The sequence below is a fragment of the Anopheles ziemanni genome, chromosome 2 (genome assembly GCF_943734765.1).
Source record: "Anopheles ziemanni chromosome 2, idAnoZiCoDA_A2_x.2, whole genome shotgun sequence".
NCBI classification, from domain to species: Eukaryota; Metazoa; Arthropoda; class Insecta; order Diptera; family Culicidae; genus Anopheles; species Anopheles ziemanni.
In genome coordinates, this window is record NC_080705.1 from 75,427,878 (window position 1) to 75,442,412 (window position 14,535).

At 45.4% G+C, this 14,535-nt stretch overlaps 1 protein-coding gene across 1 annotated transcript in view; it reads left to right on the forward strand.

Moving 5' to 3' along the window:
- Positions 1 to 14,535, forward strand: part of LOC131281875 (mediator of RNA polymerase II transcription subunit 13) — a 40,836-nt gene that overhangs the window by 7,476 nt on the left and 18,825 nt on the right. Inside the window, exon 2 of the mRNA XM_058311234.1 lies at positions 5,006 to 5,345. Within this exon, the coding sequence (XP_058167217.1) occupies positions 5,006 to 5,345 (340 nt within the window). The remainder of the gene's footprint in view (positions 1 to 5,005; positions 5,346 to 14,535) is intronic.

Below are 14,535 nucleotides of genomic sequence, written 5' to 3' on the forward strand. Positions count from 1 at the left end.
TCAAATAGAAACTTTAACACAAATACGGTTGTTTATTCCAAGAAAAAAAATAATATTTTGATTACATTGTTTTGCCTACCTGAAACATGCTAGATTTACTTCAGTTACCTTTTTGTTGTTAGATAAGCTCGGTAGGAACGTAAAGTTTTTGGATCAACGCTATCTGTTTCTTTGGTTCCTTCTCTTCGTGCGTTCGTGTTCAGCGTTCATCGGCACCATTCATCCTTTCGCCCATTCAGCCCATCTTCACTCCCCCCCCCCCCACCACCACCCCTCCGCCCCACCTCCGTGCATTCTACGATGCGTTCCCCGCGTTGGTTTTGTGTTTGTGTGTGGTTTGGTGCCGGTTGGGTTCTCCGGGAGGTCAATCAACTACCCATTTCAATCTTTCCCTACACCAGAAGAACATGTGTGCAGGCCAACACAACACAACACACAACAGTGGCGATGATTTTAGCTTCCCTTCTCGCTTCGTCCCGCGCCTCGGTCTGTCTCGGTCTTCACGCGACAAAACCCATCTCGAGGGAGTCGAGTTTGTTTTGTTTTCGACCATTAAACTCGCGCGCGTGTGGTGGAAAATGCATGGGTTCGTGTATGTGTGTATGTGTTTGTGAAAAAAACGTCTGGGAAACTATTATATGGGATGCCAATGTCGAAGCTGCCGCTTTTCTTCAGTCGCTAGAGGAAAATGGTACGACAAACGATCAATTGTTCCCCTCGGTGTGGCGCTTAGTTTTACTCCTGGAACATTTTTCCATCGGACACCACGGTGGAAATGGTCTCGAATTAAGGTTATGATCGCTCAAACTTGCATTCCTTAAAACGTTTACAATTTTCCTGCCATAAATTAATTTTACTGCTCGGTTAATGACGGGAAAGCAGTGACATTTATCAGACTTGAATGCATATAATCTTTCCACCGTGTCGAATGTGTCGTTTAAGTTCATTTGGAATGGTTGATTCATTAGTATTTTTTTCCTTTCTTTCACTCCATGTCCGAGCGGAATGATCTTGAGGAAGGTTATGAGCTGAGAAAGCCACCGAGTGTAACAGATACCTGAGAATCCCGTGTTTTCTCTGCTACCATTTTTATGGCCAATGTATTTATCGCTTCATCGCGGCGCTTTCAAATTATGACTCCGACGAGCCATGGCGGAGAAAGGTTGTCCACGTTCGGAAGGACATTCAAGGACCCTGGCGTCCGTCCCGATCGAATTGTGCCAGCGATAAGAGGTGTAAGAGGTAGAAACCTGCGAAAGAAAACCCCAAAGTCCTCACTCATAAAGCGGGTGGAAAACTTTGTCGTCAGTTTCCCCCCTTTCCCGGACTTTTATCTCTTTCTCTCTCTCTCTGGCTCTGCAACAGCATTAAGACATTCCGGCGTGTCGAGCAGAGCATCATCATCGTGTTTTTGGGTGCATGCTGGCGTGAATCGGCTCTCCCGAGCCCGAGGTGCATCGCGACCCGGCGCATGCGCCTCTCTTTCGCAAAAAAACCCCGAAAGATGACGAGAAGGAAAAGGACTCCCGGGAGCGAACGCGATTTGCTCCAGCGTCCTTCGGAGTTTCGGTTTTCCACCTTCACCACCCCTCCTGCGGGAGAGAGTATCATGATATTATCATCATGTTTATCACTCAACTCGCAAAACTCTCTCCGTCCGCAAAACCCATCCAGTTATCATACAGTCGTTAACACACAACTATCGTTCGATCAAATGACGATGAACATCGCCTCGCGCTGTTGTTTTCCCTTTTTTTTGCGGGGGCGATTTTTGGAAACCCCGGTATTGACCTTTACCCTTTTGATGTAACAATTTGTTACAAGTCCCGTTGTATTTAAACAAACGAAATATAAATTTTTCGATTGGGTATGTTGAAATGGTTTGCCATGAATTTTTAAAAGAATAGTCATTTAAAAATTTATTTATTTATTAACATGAACACCTCTCGCAAAAGATCGTTTCGTCGTATTTTCCATTAAATGAATCTATATCGAACGTTTTCCACCAGAGCAAAAGGAAGCCAGCGTTTTAGGAAACCGGATCCGGCAACAATTGTGCGGAACCACCCTTAACTCTGAGGGTGCGGGGAGGGCGCAGGGGGAGAGACTGTCAAACGTTGGAGCGCTCTCCAGCAGCTAAGCAACCACCCCGCCACACGCTTACACAGACACGAACGGTCACTTATTTAATTTTTGAGTTTCCGAGAAGAAAACATGTTGGGGGTTGTTTTCTCACAAATTGCTGCTCATATTCTCTCTCGCCTTCTTTTCATCCCTCGTTTTACTCTCTTTCTCTCTCCTCTTACACACACACACACACACACACACACACACACACACACACACAAACACACAAACACTGATCCACCAAGGCTAGCACATCGTCGTCGTTTCCATCCCTTTTGGGGCTTTTCCTTCACGACGACGATCGGACAACGGAACGACGCGCGTCGTCCCCATTTCACAACCTCCCAACTTCTCCGTTTTCCACCCCGTACTGGGCGTCTCCACCTTGGCCTGCTTCGCTTGCCAGCCGACATTCCAGCCGATGCTGCTGCTGCTGCTGCTAATGCTGCTGGAGCACGTTTTTGCTCGCCTACTGTTCCCGCACCTGTGCGCGCTGGTGTGCGTGTCGTTGGTGCACTGTTTATATTTTTGACATTTCGTGCGCTCTGCAGACCGTCACCATTTTTTCGCTTCCTCTCTTTCTCACTCTCTCTCGGGCGCGTTCGCTCGCTCTCTTTCCCTTTATTTCATCCAACCTGCTGTTGCGTCGTTCCTGTGTGTGCGTGTGTGTGTGTGTGAAAACCGTCAACAAATTGGACCCTTTATACACAACCGCGTTTGGGGTCGATGTGACGTTTCGATTCATTTTCGTGTCCTCGATTCTGCGGTGCCTTTTTGGTATGGGTAACTTTCGTGCGTGTGTGTGTTTGGGGGGAGAGATTGATAAATTCATGCGTTCAGTGTTGGGCCCTATTCCCTCCAACCGGACACAGCATCGATCGATGTTGCGTTTCACCTTTCCCAACAGCGAAAAAGGCGAAAAACAAGCATACTTTGTGCGCTATTGCGAGCCGCCAGTTTTTGCGCCATTTGACCGTCCGGTCGAACCTCGAACATAATCCCCCCCCCCCTTTGGTACCCCTTCGTCCTACCGATGGGTCACGTTGGGTATGTTTGTGTGTGTCTGTGGGTGTGCGATAGGGGGAACCAGTTGTTTTTTGCCATTCCGAAGCATTCAAATCACCGCCTTGTGGAGGCTCCAACATCAGTCGTTGTTGGTGTGTTCCTATTTTCTCGATTTGTGCAATTGACGTCCTTCGTCTACATGCACAAGAACCAGCGGTGAACAATAACCCTGCGGTTTTCTGCGCGTTTATATGTGAGTGTTTGTGTTTAGTAGGCGGTGTTTTTTTTCTTCTTGCTGTCAACTATATTCAACCCGTTGTAATGCTTCGTGCAATTGTGTTTCACGATTTATGGTGCGTGTCTCACTTCGTTACGTTCATTTCCCCCCCTCTCCCTATCCACTTCTTGTACACACTTTGGCGGCGTGTTTTTCCCCCCATTTGTTGTGACTCTGTTTTGGGGTAGTTTTCATTTTTCTTACCATTTTTTTTTTGGTTTGCCCTCATTTGCAAGAAACGGCACTTTTGTGGGATTAGTGGGTGAAAGTTTTTCAGCCGATCCAGTTTTTGTTGCGCATGTTTTTGCGCTTAATACGATCGTTCCCTTTTTATGTGTACTAGAATATTTATCTTACATTTTCCATGGGCTTTTGAAGACAACTGGAACTCTAACAAAAAAATTAAAAAAGGTAGAATTGAAACAGGCAAAGGAGTGTATAAGAAAATTTTAAAATTAATAAAGCATTCTAACCAATCAAAACAAGCATTTTTCATAATCCATTGAGCTTGTTCTTCCTGTAATATCACGTCAACACTACGTCACTGGATGCACATTGTGCTGTGTATGTCTGCGTGTGTTTCGCCCGTCGAGCTGCACGTGTGCACTCGGTTGCGCATCAGATGTACCGCCCAGCCGCACCCCCAACCCTTCCCCCGTTTTCTCGTGCCTTGCATCATTGCCTCCCATAGAATTGCAACAACTTGCCAACCTCCCACACCTCCTCCCACACGCAATGATGATGAAGCTGTCCTATGTACTTCAACAACTGCTTTACGTCCAAACGCTGGCTGGCTGGCTTCTCATTAGCAAACATTAACCTGAAGCCACGGTAGGAGGAAAAAAAATAAATGGGAACGACACTAATCGCGGCCGTTGTTTTCGTGCTGATGCAAGTGTGTGTGTGTGTGTGCTCGGTGGGTTGTGGGTGGTTTGTTTGTGGGTATATAAACAACGCCATCTTTTCACCCCACCCCCTCGCTGCGCTCCTGGATCGCTCGAGAATATATTTTCACATAGCGTCGCATAGGGTTGGCCTTTTTTTGTGTTGTGTGTAGTCGGTATGCTGCCTTCTGCTGCGCGGACGAGAAACGGGAGGAAAAAAGTAAGGAAAAAAAAACTTTAATATATAGAGATATTGAGAGAACGAGAGAGAGAGAGAGGGAGAGTTTGATCGTGATTGTATGACTTCTTCCTGGCAGTGTTTGGCTGCAGTTTGGTGTTTGTCGCCTGCTTTTGGCCTTAATTAAACTTCGTACCCACTCGAAGTGAAGTTGTTTAAAGGAAGGAAGCTGTGGTTTGGAGACATATTTTCCCCCTCGAGAGTAGAGTTGGTTTGCTCAACTGGAGGGATTAAAGAGATAAAAATAAGTAATAAATTAGCCTTTGAGGGCATAAGTAGGAAATATTTTATTTTTCCGAAAGTATTTTATTTAGTCCGAAAAAAGAATAAATGGAAATACTAAACTATGAGAAAATAATTAAAAATTACCTAGAATTAAATTGAATTATAATAAATCAATCATAAAGCACACACATATCTAACCGACTTCCCTTTCGGGCCCTTCTCGCCACCCGTTTCTTCTTCCTCTTCCAGGCCGACCTGTGCGGAATAAGATGGCGTCAACTGGTACTCGGTGAGCGGCCGAACGCGTCCGGCGATCCCCTGGACGATCCGGTGGTGCGTTCGTACGCCAAATGTCTCGCCGTCGATATACTGTGCGTGTGGCGGCGGGTGGTCGCCCCCAAGCCCAAACCGAAGCCGGAGCCGGACCCGAGCAGCATGTTCGACATGAGCATACCGGGCACCGGTAGCGGCGGCTCCGTCGTCCACCCGCCCCTCTCGCTGACCGCCGCCAAAGAGCTCTGGATCTTCTGGTACGGCGAGGAACCGGACCTCACCGATCTCGTCGCGCCCGAGCTGCTCAACTCGTCCGGTAAGTAATGTGGGGAGGGGAGGGGGGAGTGGTTGGCTGACTGATAATTACCTGATCGGCTTTTAATGATAACTTCCCGTGTGGAATATTTACCCTAGGTCTGTTGTTAACGTTGTAACCTCCAGTTCTTGTTGATAATGTCGCCAACGATATTCGACTCTCACTAGGTCACGCGAGTGTCCAACGGACAGGATGTTGTTTTTTTTCGGATCATATCATTCATTACACTGTCACTGTTTATTTTCGATAGTATCAACCGTTTCCAATCCCAAACTAGAACGTGTTTCTAATGCTCCAGCATTGCTTTCGCAGAGCACATTCGCTTGCAAAGGTCAATTTGCTGCTATCCTTCAAATCCGATTACACGACGCCGCCGCCTCATGGTGGTGATGGTGTAGTGTGTGTACTACGCACCTTGAAATCTCATGCCATTTTTCGTTCGCGCCGGGCACCTGGAGGTGGCCGCTTTTTCTTGTCGCTTCCTCTTTCGCCTTCGCGCGCGCGCTCGCCCGTTCTGCGCGCTCAAGGTTAACAGGTTTTTCTGTTCCCGCCGGGATCATGCTGCTGCCGTTGTTTTTTTTATTCCTTTTTGCTTGCAAAAGCATGTGTCTCCGCGTCCGGCGGCGGAGAAGAAACAGAGGAAAAAAAGGGTACGCGAATAAGAAATCGGCCCTTGGGGAACCGGTGGAAATCGATCGGAACTGGTCGATCGAGAGAGAGTCAATGGCGAAAGGGAGACTTTGTGAGCGCGTTTGTGTGTGTGACAAAGAGAGAGAGAGAAAAAAAAAATCATTATGGTTTATTTCCGTGTTACTTTTTCCGTGTTGTCCAAACTTCCGGTAATGACCGGCAAAGAGAGGTTCAAAATACCTGTTGTGCTGGAATGAATATCCAAAACCGTTTACTTTCGTCCTTGCCGAAGTGTGAAAGTAAACGATTCAAATAAAACTTTATTTGCAACGGAAAGAGATCCATCAAATCAGGATTAAGATATTTTTTTATTTACTGACTAGGTATGATCTTTTTCTAAATCATTACTTACAGTATTCGATATGAATAACTTGCTTGATTGAATGCCGATCACGGCTAGAATATGAATTCACACAGGTTTTAATGTTCAACTTTATGCAATCAGAATAAATGCTATTTTAATAATTAGTAGAATGTAAACTTTTTCTAATGGTTCAATGTTTTATAGTACTTTAGAGAAAAACATCTATTTTGCTATTATCAAAATTAGGAACCGAACACTTCTTATTTACGCTCGAAATTTGGAAAATGTAAATTTCAAACGTGTCCGAACTTATTTATGTCATGATGTAATATAGATGCGCAGTTTTCTACTTTATACTTATGCTTGTTTTTGCACTCTGCACTCTACTAAAAGTTTTCTATTTTAGTAATTTAATCTTTGTGCGCACTTCTATCTGAGGGAAATTGAATAGAAAAGTTTATTAAAATAATTTAAAACCTCAAACATTTATTTCGGTTCATCTTTAAACCCAAAGTAATGTTTTTTCACACCAAAATGTTATCCCTCCACAAAACAAGAACCAATCGGAAACGAAACCAGGGGGGTTTTGGGAGTCAAAGAACCGAATGTTTTGGGATCGCTTGTTTCACACACTTTCCAGTGGTTGATAAGATAAAAGCTAGTGCTGTGGTCTAGAATTGTGGTTTTATTCTTTTGTGATGTTTTGAAGGGAGAGGGGATGGCTTCCGATGCTAGAGAGTTCAAGGAGAGTGTTTTCAGTGCCATTTAGAATATAACTAAACCAAGCAGATAACAGAAGCCGTCAGTCAAAGTGATTCTTACAAAGGTTTGTTATTTTGGAGCGTGTGCCGTTGGATTCAAATTCAAAATTCAACAGCTTTGGCGAGGTATGACGGCTCGACGGCGAAGAAATCCGCGACGATGAGCCGCCACGTAACACAGGGAAGCAGCAACGAAGGCTCGAAGAGTTCGTTAAACCGTGTGCGTCCACCAGACGACGACTGATGTGGTGCTTCTCGTGCTGCCGTGGGAAAACCGGGGCCGTTCATCAGGCTGGGCGGCGGTTGGCGCTCAATCTCCTCGCGTGAAACGTGATAGGCTCCACCACAGCACCGCGTGCTGTTTAGGCGTTCTTTTTCTTTTCCGCGAGCTTATGTACATCGCTCCCGGACGGTGGCAAGGGGGTGAGGGGGTACGCATTTTCATCTCATCGAACATTGGCCGTTGAACGCACTCTCGAACCCCGCCACATCCCAGGGCGTCCGTTAGTTTTTCCGGTGCCGTTAGGTGCCAGCGTAGACTATTATTGCACGATCTCGAGCGAAGAGGCAAACGGAGCAATAAACCCTGGCGAAACATCTGTGTGTGCGGGGCATTCGGTCGCAGCATAGGCGGGCACACAACATTGTACGAGTGGAACGAGCTCGCTCCGGAGCTAGTCTTGTCCGAATTTTCGGCCACACACACACACACCCTGTGGCTTTAAAAAGCTCTCGAAAGGAAGCGGGGAAAAATGAGCCTTCACGTACCCCTACAAGGGTTGTAGGCGTCGTCCATTTTTCCTATGTATATCTCACCCCCCTCTCTCTCTCTTTCTTCATCCGCTTTGTGGAACACTGAATGAACTCTACGCAGGGAACGCATGGAAGAACGCGGACACTTCCATTTCTTCGTTCGGGCCGGTCCACCTATCCACCGGGGGAACTCTACAGATCCTACGGCCTGCGCATTTTTTTCCCTTCATCTCCTCCGTTCCAAAGGTTGTTCCCCGGGGAGGCCCGATGCAAACCGGTTTTCTAAAAAGCGAAACCAAAAATTTGAAAGATGAAGCGTTGGCTGAAAAGGCAAAAAATACGTCAGAGAAAGAGAGAGGAGGCAAAAAAATCTACGCACCTCCGAGCGAAACTTTGTCTCGGAGCGAGATGTGATGGCCAAGCAGGGAAGGGAATGGAATGAGAAAAGCTAGCTGAGCTAGCTCCCGTGATTTATATATCGGTGCCAGATGAGTTGTTATAGCCGGTGCTATGTAGCAGTGATGAAGTTGCCGTTTTCACGCCTGACCAACTTCCGGTCGAATCGGTTTACGCCACAAACGGAGGCTCGGTTTACGCCACCACCGGAGGATGTATGCGGATATGGTGGAGATTATGGCAATCCCCAACATGTAACACAAGCAGCGGTAACGGGGGTTTTGTTTGCCGCACGACTTTCGAACCGGGTCCAGATTTTATTCATAGACCTTGTTTAAAGGAACTTTTAAATGGAGAAAAAAAGAAGTACTCCATTCAAGTCAAGAGTTTTCAATAAAGCATTCACCAAATTCAGTTGCCGGTAAAAGTGTTGCTACCATTTACCGATGCATAATGCAATGTTGCAAGAAGACTAACCCGTATGACATCCCAGATGAGCCACTCCGGAACCTGTCGAAGGATAAAGGTAGATTATTGGGTACGAAACTGGTGGATGTACGCCCGCAGCCAAACAGAACATCAACTGTATTTATTGCTTCGATGAGCGAATATTCACCCTCACACACAGTGGTATAACACTGAGACAACGGGCGGAAATTTTATGTTTCTATTTTAAATCATAAGTCTTGTTATTTCAGGCGATTGGTGCAAGCTAAAATTTAAAAATAGTTGGGAAAACGTTACGACCGTTAAGAAGCGGTTCGAGATGTCCACTGTTTGTCCCACTGTGCTCTGGAGAGGGAATGTCTACCGGATACTGCTGGAATGAAATGATGAGGTGTGCTGGTCCATGGCCATGATGCTGGGCCTTTTGATTGGCATGAAAACTTCCTACTGCATTTTCATCATCGTCCTATCGAAACTTGCGAAGGAAAAATGATCATTTAGCCAGAGCTTTAGGGGACACTATGTACATGATGGCATGAGCCTTCGCCTCTCGATAGATGGTAGACTGTAGATTTGGTTTACTCTTTGTTTTCCCTTTTTTTATTTTACAGGTCAGGAAAATTGTATTACAGTCTTATAGAAGCTTGGCTTTTCCTAAAAGCTAGTCTTTTTTACATTTGATTAATTAAGCGAGGATACTCAGCACCATATTCATTATCCTACTCGTAACTGGTTTTTGTAAGCTACTAGTTAAGGTAGGTCTAGGCTTCAAATTTAATAACCTTTTCCATTGCAAAGACCGGTGACATTTTCGGTACATGTTGATTAAAATTTCCTCTTAAGGCTTATCGTCCGTTGAACCATTTAACCTGGGGCTTTTCAATAAGCGCGGGCACATCCTGTTCCTGTACGGGAATGAAAAGTTTGGCGACGAGGTACAGGCATCGGAAAACAATTTTCTCCTCCGAACAATCATGTTCTACCTGCTCACTGGACAGGCAGTAAGGCCATCAGGTAGGATCGTCGCTCTCGACTGGTCATCATCATCATCGTCATCTGGAGCAACGAGACGGATTTCCATGGAGATACGGCGGTGGATGTGTCTACAGCGGAAGGCCGTTGGGTAAAATGTCAACAGGAAGGTGTTTAACATTCATCTGGCCTCTAATCACGTACTTGGCCTTTCGTTGTGACGTTCGACGTCATACTGGAGTAAAATTTCCCAATAGCATTCCGACGTTAGAAAGAGGGACTAGATTATTGCTTCAAAGAATGTGAACTGATTTCATTTGACAATTCAATCTCAATGGATCTCAATTTTGTCCTTGACTGATTTGTTTTATAAATCTTTGCAATGCTGTAATATACATTTGGTTCTTGAAAAACATTTTCTAAAAAATAAAAAAAATTAAACTAATAATAAACAGAACTTATAGAAAAAAAGGCATAGAAGCAATGAACAGCATTCAAAATGTGTGAAAAGTTGACCTCTCAGTGTACTACAAATGGTACACAGTTAATATGTCTAAGTAGGACTAGTTTCAGAGCTGACGATAAACTTGCAAACACTTTTCCCGTTATCTGTACTGTTTGATAAAAGTTTTTCGTTCCTGGCACGGTCCAACCTTCCGGGAAAATGGCGCGTTATAACGTTGTGGGAAAACTTTTCCCCTCGCTCCTGGGTGTCACTTTGCAAACAATCTCTCAAGTAAATCAATCGAATCGATTTCGCAATAAACGAAACAATCCACCATCGTAAGGTAGATGCTGAGATGAGGTGACTGAAGCATAAATGACACTCCCAACAACGTTGTTGACAGCTGTGCGTCTGGTCGCGTTGTTTCCGCAAATTTGCTTTGCTTAATGTTACGACAGCTGGGCGAAAGCTACCGATGGCAGCGAACAGGCCTGCATGTGACAGGTGGCTGAGCACTTGAATTACGCAAACTTTAAACGAGAGAGAATGTTTTTTTTTTTACTGTTTATTTCGGCTCGTCAGTTTACGATGCTTAAAACAAGCCAAAATTTAGTTGGTACAGCATTAATAACCTTACAGTTTACTTACGAAACGCATTCAGAAACAGGTGGAACTACTACCAAAAGTTTCTTCAATCGTTGCTCAAAAAACTCGTGAAATAGTATAGCCATAAATTAATATTTAATGCGAACTTATTGCCACTTCAGGGTGACATTCTCGTATTCCTTGGAAGGGGACAATCTGTAAATGGATACCAGGCAAAAGGTTTGCCCACATGCCCACTCGTTATCAGTGACGTTTCCACGGTTTCAGCTCTCCCGGAATGCCCTCGTGCGCATGTCCACTTCCTGGCTTTTCCGGTCCGGAGTCCGGTGGTGAGTAGTGAGAAGCGAAACAACTCGTTCTCACTCGTCCTTCCTCATCACTTTTCGGCTCGTGGACGGTTTTTTTTTTGTTCGGTTCTCGTACGATCCGATGTCCACCGATGTCCGAAACACGGTATGTTTACCGAACCTCTTTCACTCTCCGGGGGGAGGTTTTCCCTGAGTCGTTGGTACCTTCTCCAACTCCAACAAAGTCCGCGAAGATTGTACCGTGCGTAGCGTTTCGGTCATGCCATGGTGATTATTGGTATTTAGTAGTGGTGCTAGTGAGTGTCCACCGCGGCCTCACCGGCCGCAGGACCTTTTCCGGCTGTTGTTGCCCGCCGGCTCACAACCCGCACACACACACACACCGGCCGGGAGAGACCGCACGCCTCGAGTTCGAGTGGCGGAACGCTCTCGAAACCGTGCTCGATCCTTCGGAATCGAAAAAGGAACCTTTCGCATTTTCCTAACCTTGCTTTTTTGGCGTGGGCGAAGTTGAGTCGTTGTATATGTGTGTGTGTGTATGCACATGCGGTAGGCAACAAATCAATCGCTGTCTGGAGCACCATCAGGCAGCAGTACGCCACCCACCCCCCTCTGTGTTGTGGCCCTTTGGCATCTTCTGGAAATGTGCCTCTCCTCGAAATCGGGGCTTCGGAACTCGCTCGCATGAGACTGCTCCCCCCAAAAACCTCCGTCCCGTTTCCTCCCCTCAAACCCCCGCCCCCTCCCCCCCGGCCTAGCCAATTGTAAATTTTCCACACTACTATGTAGTTTTTAGGCAAAACTACTTCCACCACGACGATGATGCGACGATGAGACACAAAAACCGCTGCTCCTCGGGTGGAGTTGGGGGAACGGTGAAGCGTGGGGTGGGGGTGTGAAATTCATATTTTTTAGTGAAAACGCCAAACCAACGACCGGGGGTACGTTTAGCGAGCGAATGGGAATCGCATTCAATCGAAAAGGCTTTTGACTACATGGGAGTGTAGTTTGCAGCGCGAAATATGGTATCGATTTTCCGGCTGGGGAGGAAGTTTCGCACGCGGGGGAGGGCAATTTTCGGGAGAATTAGGGAATGGAAAGTTTGCCCCTTTCTGTCGGTGGGAAGGCATTGTACTTGCGATATTGTGAACTGAATAATTCACAACTTTCCTCCGCTTTGTCGCAGGTGGAGGACAAGTTAAGAGGAGTAGTTAACCACAATTTTCCAAATTTTTAACGAAACGTTGGTTGTTCTGCAAGTAGCATTAGTAAGATTGTTTGAATACTTGATTCTAACATGAATTGGGCAACCAATGGCGTATCGTTTGCCGAAGAGGATTCTTTTGTTTTTCCAACAGCACACCACACAATCGATGCAAACGAACCATTGCATGCCGTTCGAGCGCACCACAATAACTCCGAAGGTGCTGCACCAGCTGCACCGACGCAATACGCAACAACGTTCGCCGATGCAGTGCGCAATGTGCAACGCAATGCAAAGAAGACAGCCGAAAAACGAGCCCACCAAGACACCTTGGTGCAAAGCGATGCACCCGCCTGTCGGTAACCACTTTTCTTTCCACTCACCTGCATTGTTTGGTTGATACAAGTCCCAGGGTGTTCCGCTGTTTTGCATATCAACCATCGATTGTGATGCGTGAAGTGTCCAATTACTCTTGGAAAGATTTTTTATTTTGTTCAAAAGCTTCTTAACTCGAAAGTTAGCCATCTTTTATTAATGATACATAGTTTCCATATTTTTATGTTCATCTCTCAGAAAATATTTTAATGAAGTTTGGTTTTGTTGGTGAATTATTGCTTGAAGCAAATTTATTTATAACCATTTTAAATCAAACTTTTTGTGCAGCTTTTCGTCCAATATTCTGGTTTGTATGAAAGTAAAAGTTCCTTTATTAACAAAAATGGATTTTTGATAAAAGCTTGTTTTTTTCTCATTCGTTTCCAATTCCATCCCTTTTATTTGCAATAGTTAAAATATTGTACCGTGTCCAAGAAGTAGTGCTTCTGCTTTTCACCAGCTTTCAATATCAATAATTGTAAAAACTGTTTTTTCCACTTTTAATATATCTACTGTTATCTACTTTTCTACATACAATTTTTCAAAAATGTTGAAGTGAAGTTAAGGATAAAGTACAATTTTAATAACAGTCTTAAACATGAAGATTGTCAGTGCCTGTGAAGAAGTTTTTAAATACGTTGTAATGGAACGATACGTTTCTATATTTTTTTAATTTTTTTGTGTCTTAATTTCTTTAACAACTTTTTTATTTTGCAATTTGTTTTTGCTTACACATTTTTTGTCTCTAAATCACCAAGAAATCGACTGATCGCGCGTCTTTATTCGCCGCTATAAACAACCGAACAAACCGTTAGAACAGGGGGAAGAGAGAAAGAGAACGAGAGAGAGACAGGGATAAATTTTTCGATCGACGAGAAAATTCTCTCTTTCCCCACAGGGGCCAGAGGAAAACTATCCGTGTCGTCTTCCCGTCGCGTCGTCTCGCGTTGCAGTGTCTGGTTACAATACACAGCATCGGGGGCCGCACCAAATGCAATTAGCACGTTTTAAAATTAGACGATGTTGGAAAAATCTCGGCCAAAAGAAGGGAGGAAAAAAAAGAACAGTCACCATTAGTCCCAAACCGAGAACCCCAAAAAGATAATGCAGGCGCGAGCGCGCGTGCAAAGGTTTGGTGAAGGAAGCACGCGTTACCTTCTTCGTGCGCACTTTTGCCGACCCAACGACGCGCCCCGGTGTTGATTGAGCAGGATCGGCCCTCGGTGTGTGTGTGACCATTGGCTCGCATGCCGGTTAGAAGGCGGCAGGGGTGGAAGCGAGGGTGGTGGAGGGTTGCTAATTATAGAGCAATAAATAGAGGAGAGTATCATATCTGCCAAATGCGCGAATGCCATGCGAAGTGAGCACGCGAACGCGTCGAGGCAAACACACCCGGCTCTCGTGCGATAAGCCCGGATGTTTGATGAAAAAGTACGACAAAGAAAGTGGGGGAGGAGGGGGTGCACAAGTGGCACGATGAAATCAGATGTTGTGGGTTTTCCTCGTTTTATTGAGACGACGGTTTTACGACGGAATTGGACCGTTTCGGTTTGGACTTTGATAAATCGAATGCGTTTGTCTGTGATGGGACACCTTCATTTTCTTATTTACATCGATTTATTCGATGGGTTTAAAGAATCGGATGTCTGGATTTTCCGAGTCGATAGGGGAAAAAACCCCGTCAGCGAAAGAGCGAAATCCTAACATTATGTTTATTTATATTTTTTTGTTTTCATATGCATCACCCCAGCTTCCCATCCCCTTGCACAGACACACACATCGTGCACTCGTGGATGCACTCGGTTAGATGCATGTGTGTGTATGTGTGTGTGTGCGCGTGCATATGGAATGCGTTCCGCGATACTGCTTCTCGCGTACTTAACCACTTTACCGGCGTGCGAGACGCTGGCGGCAACAAATCAAACCCCT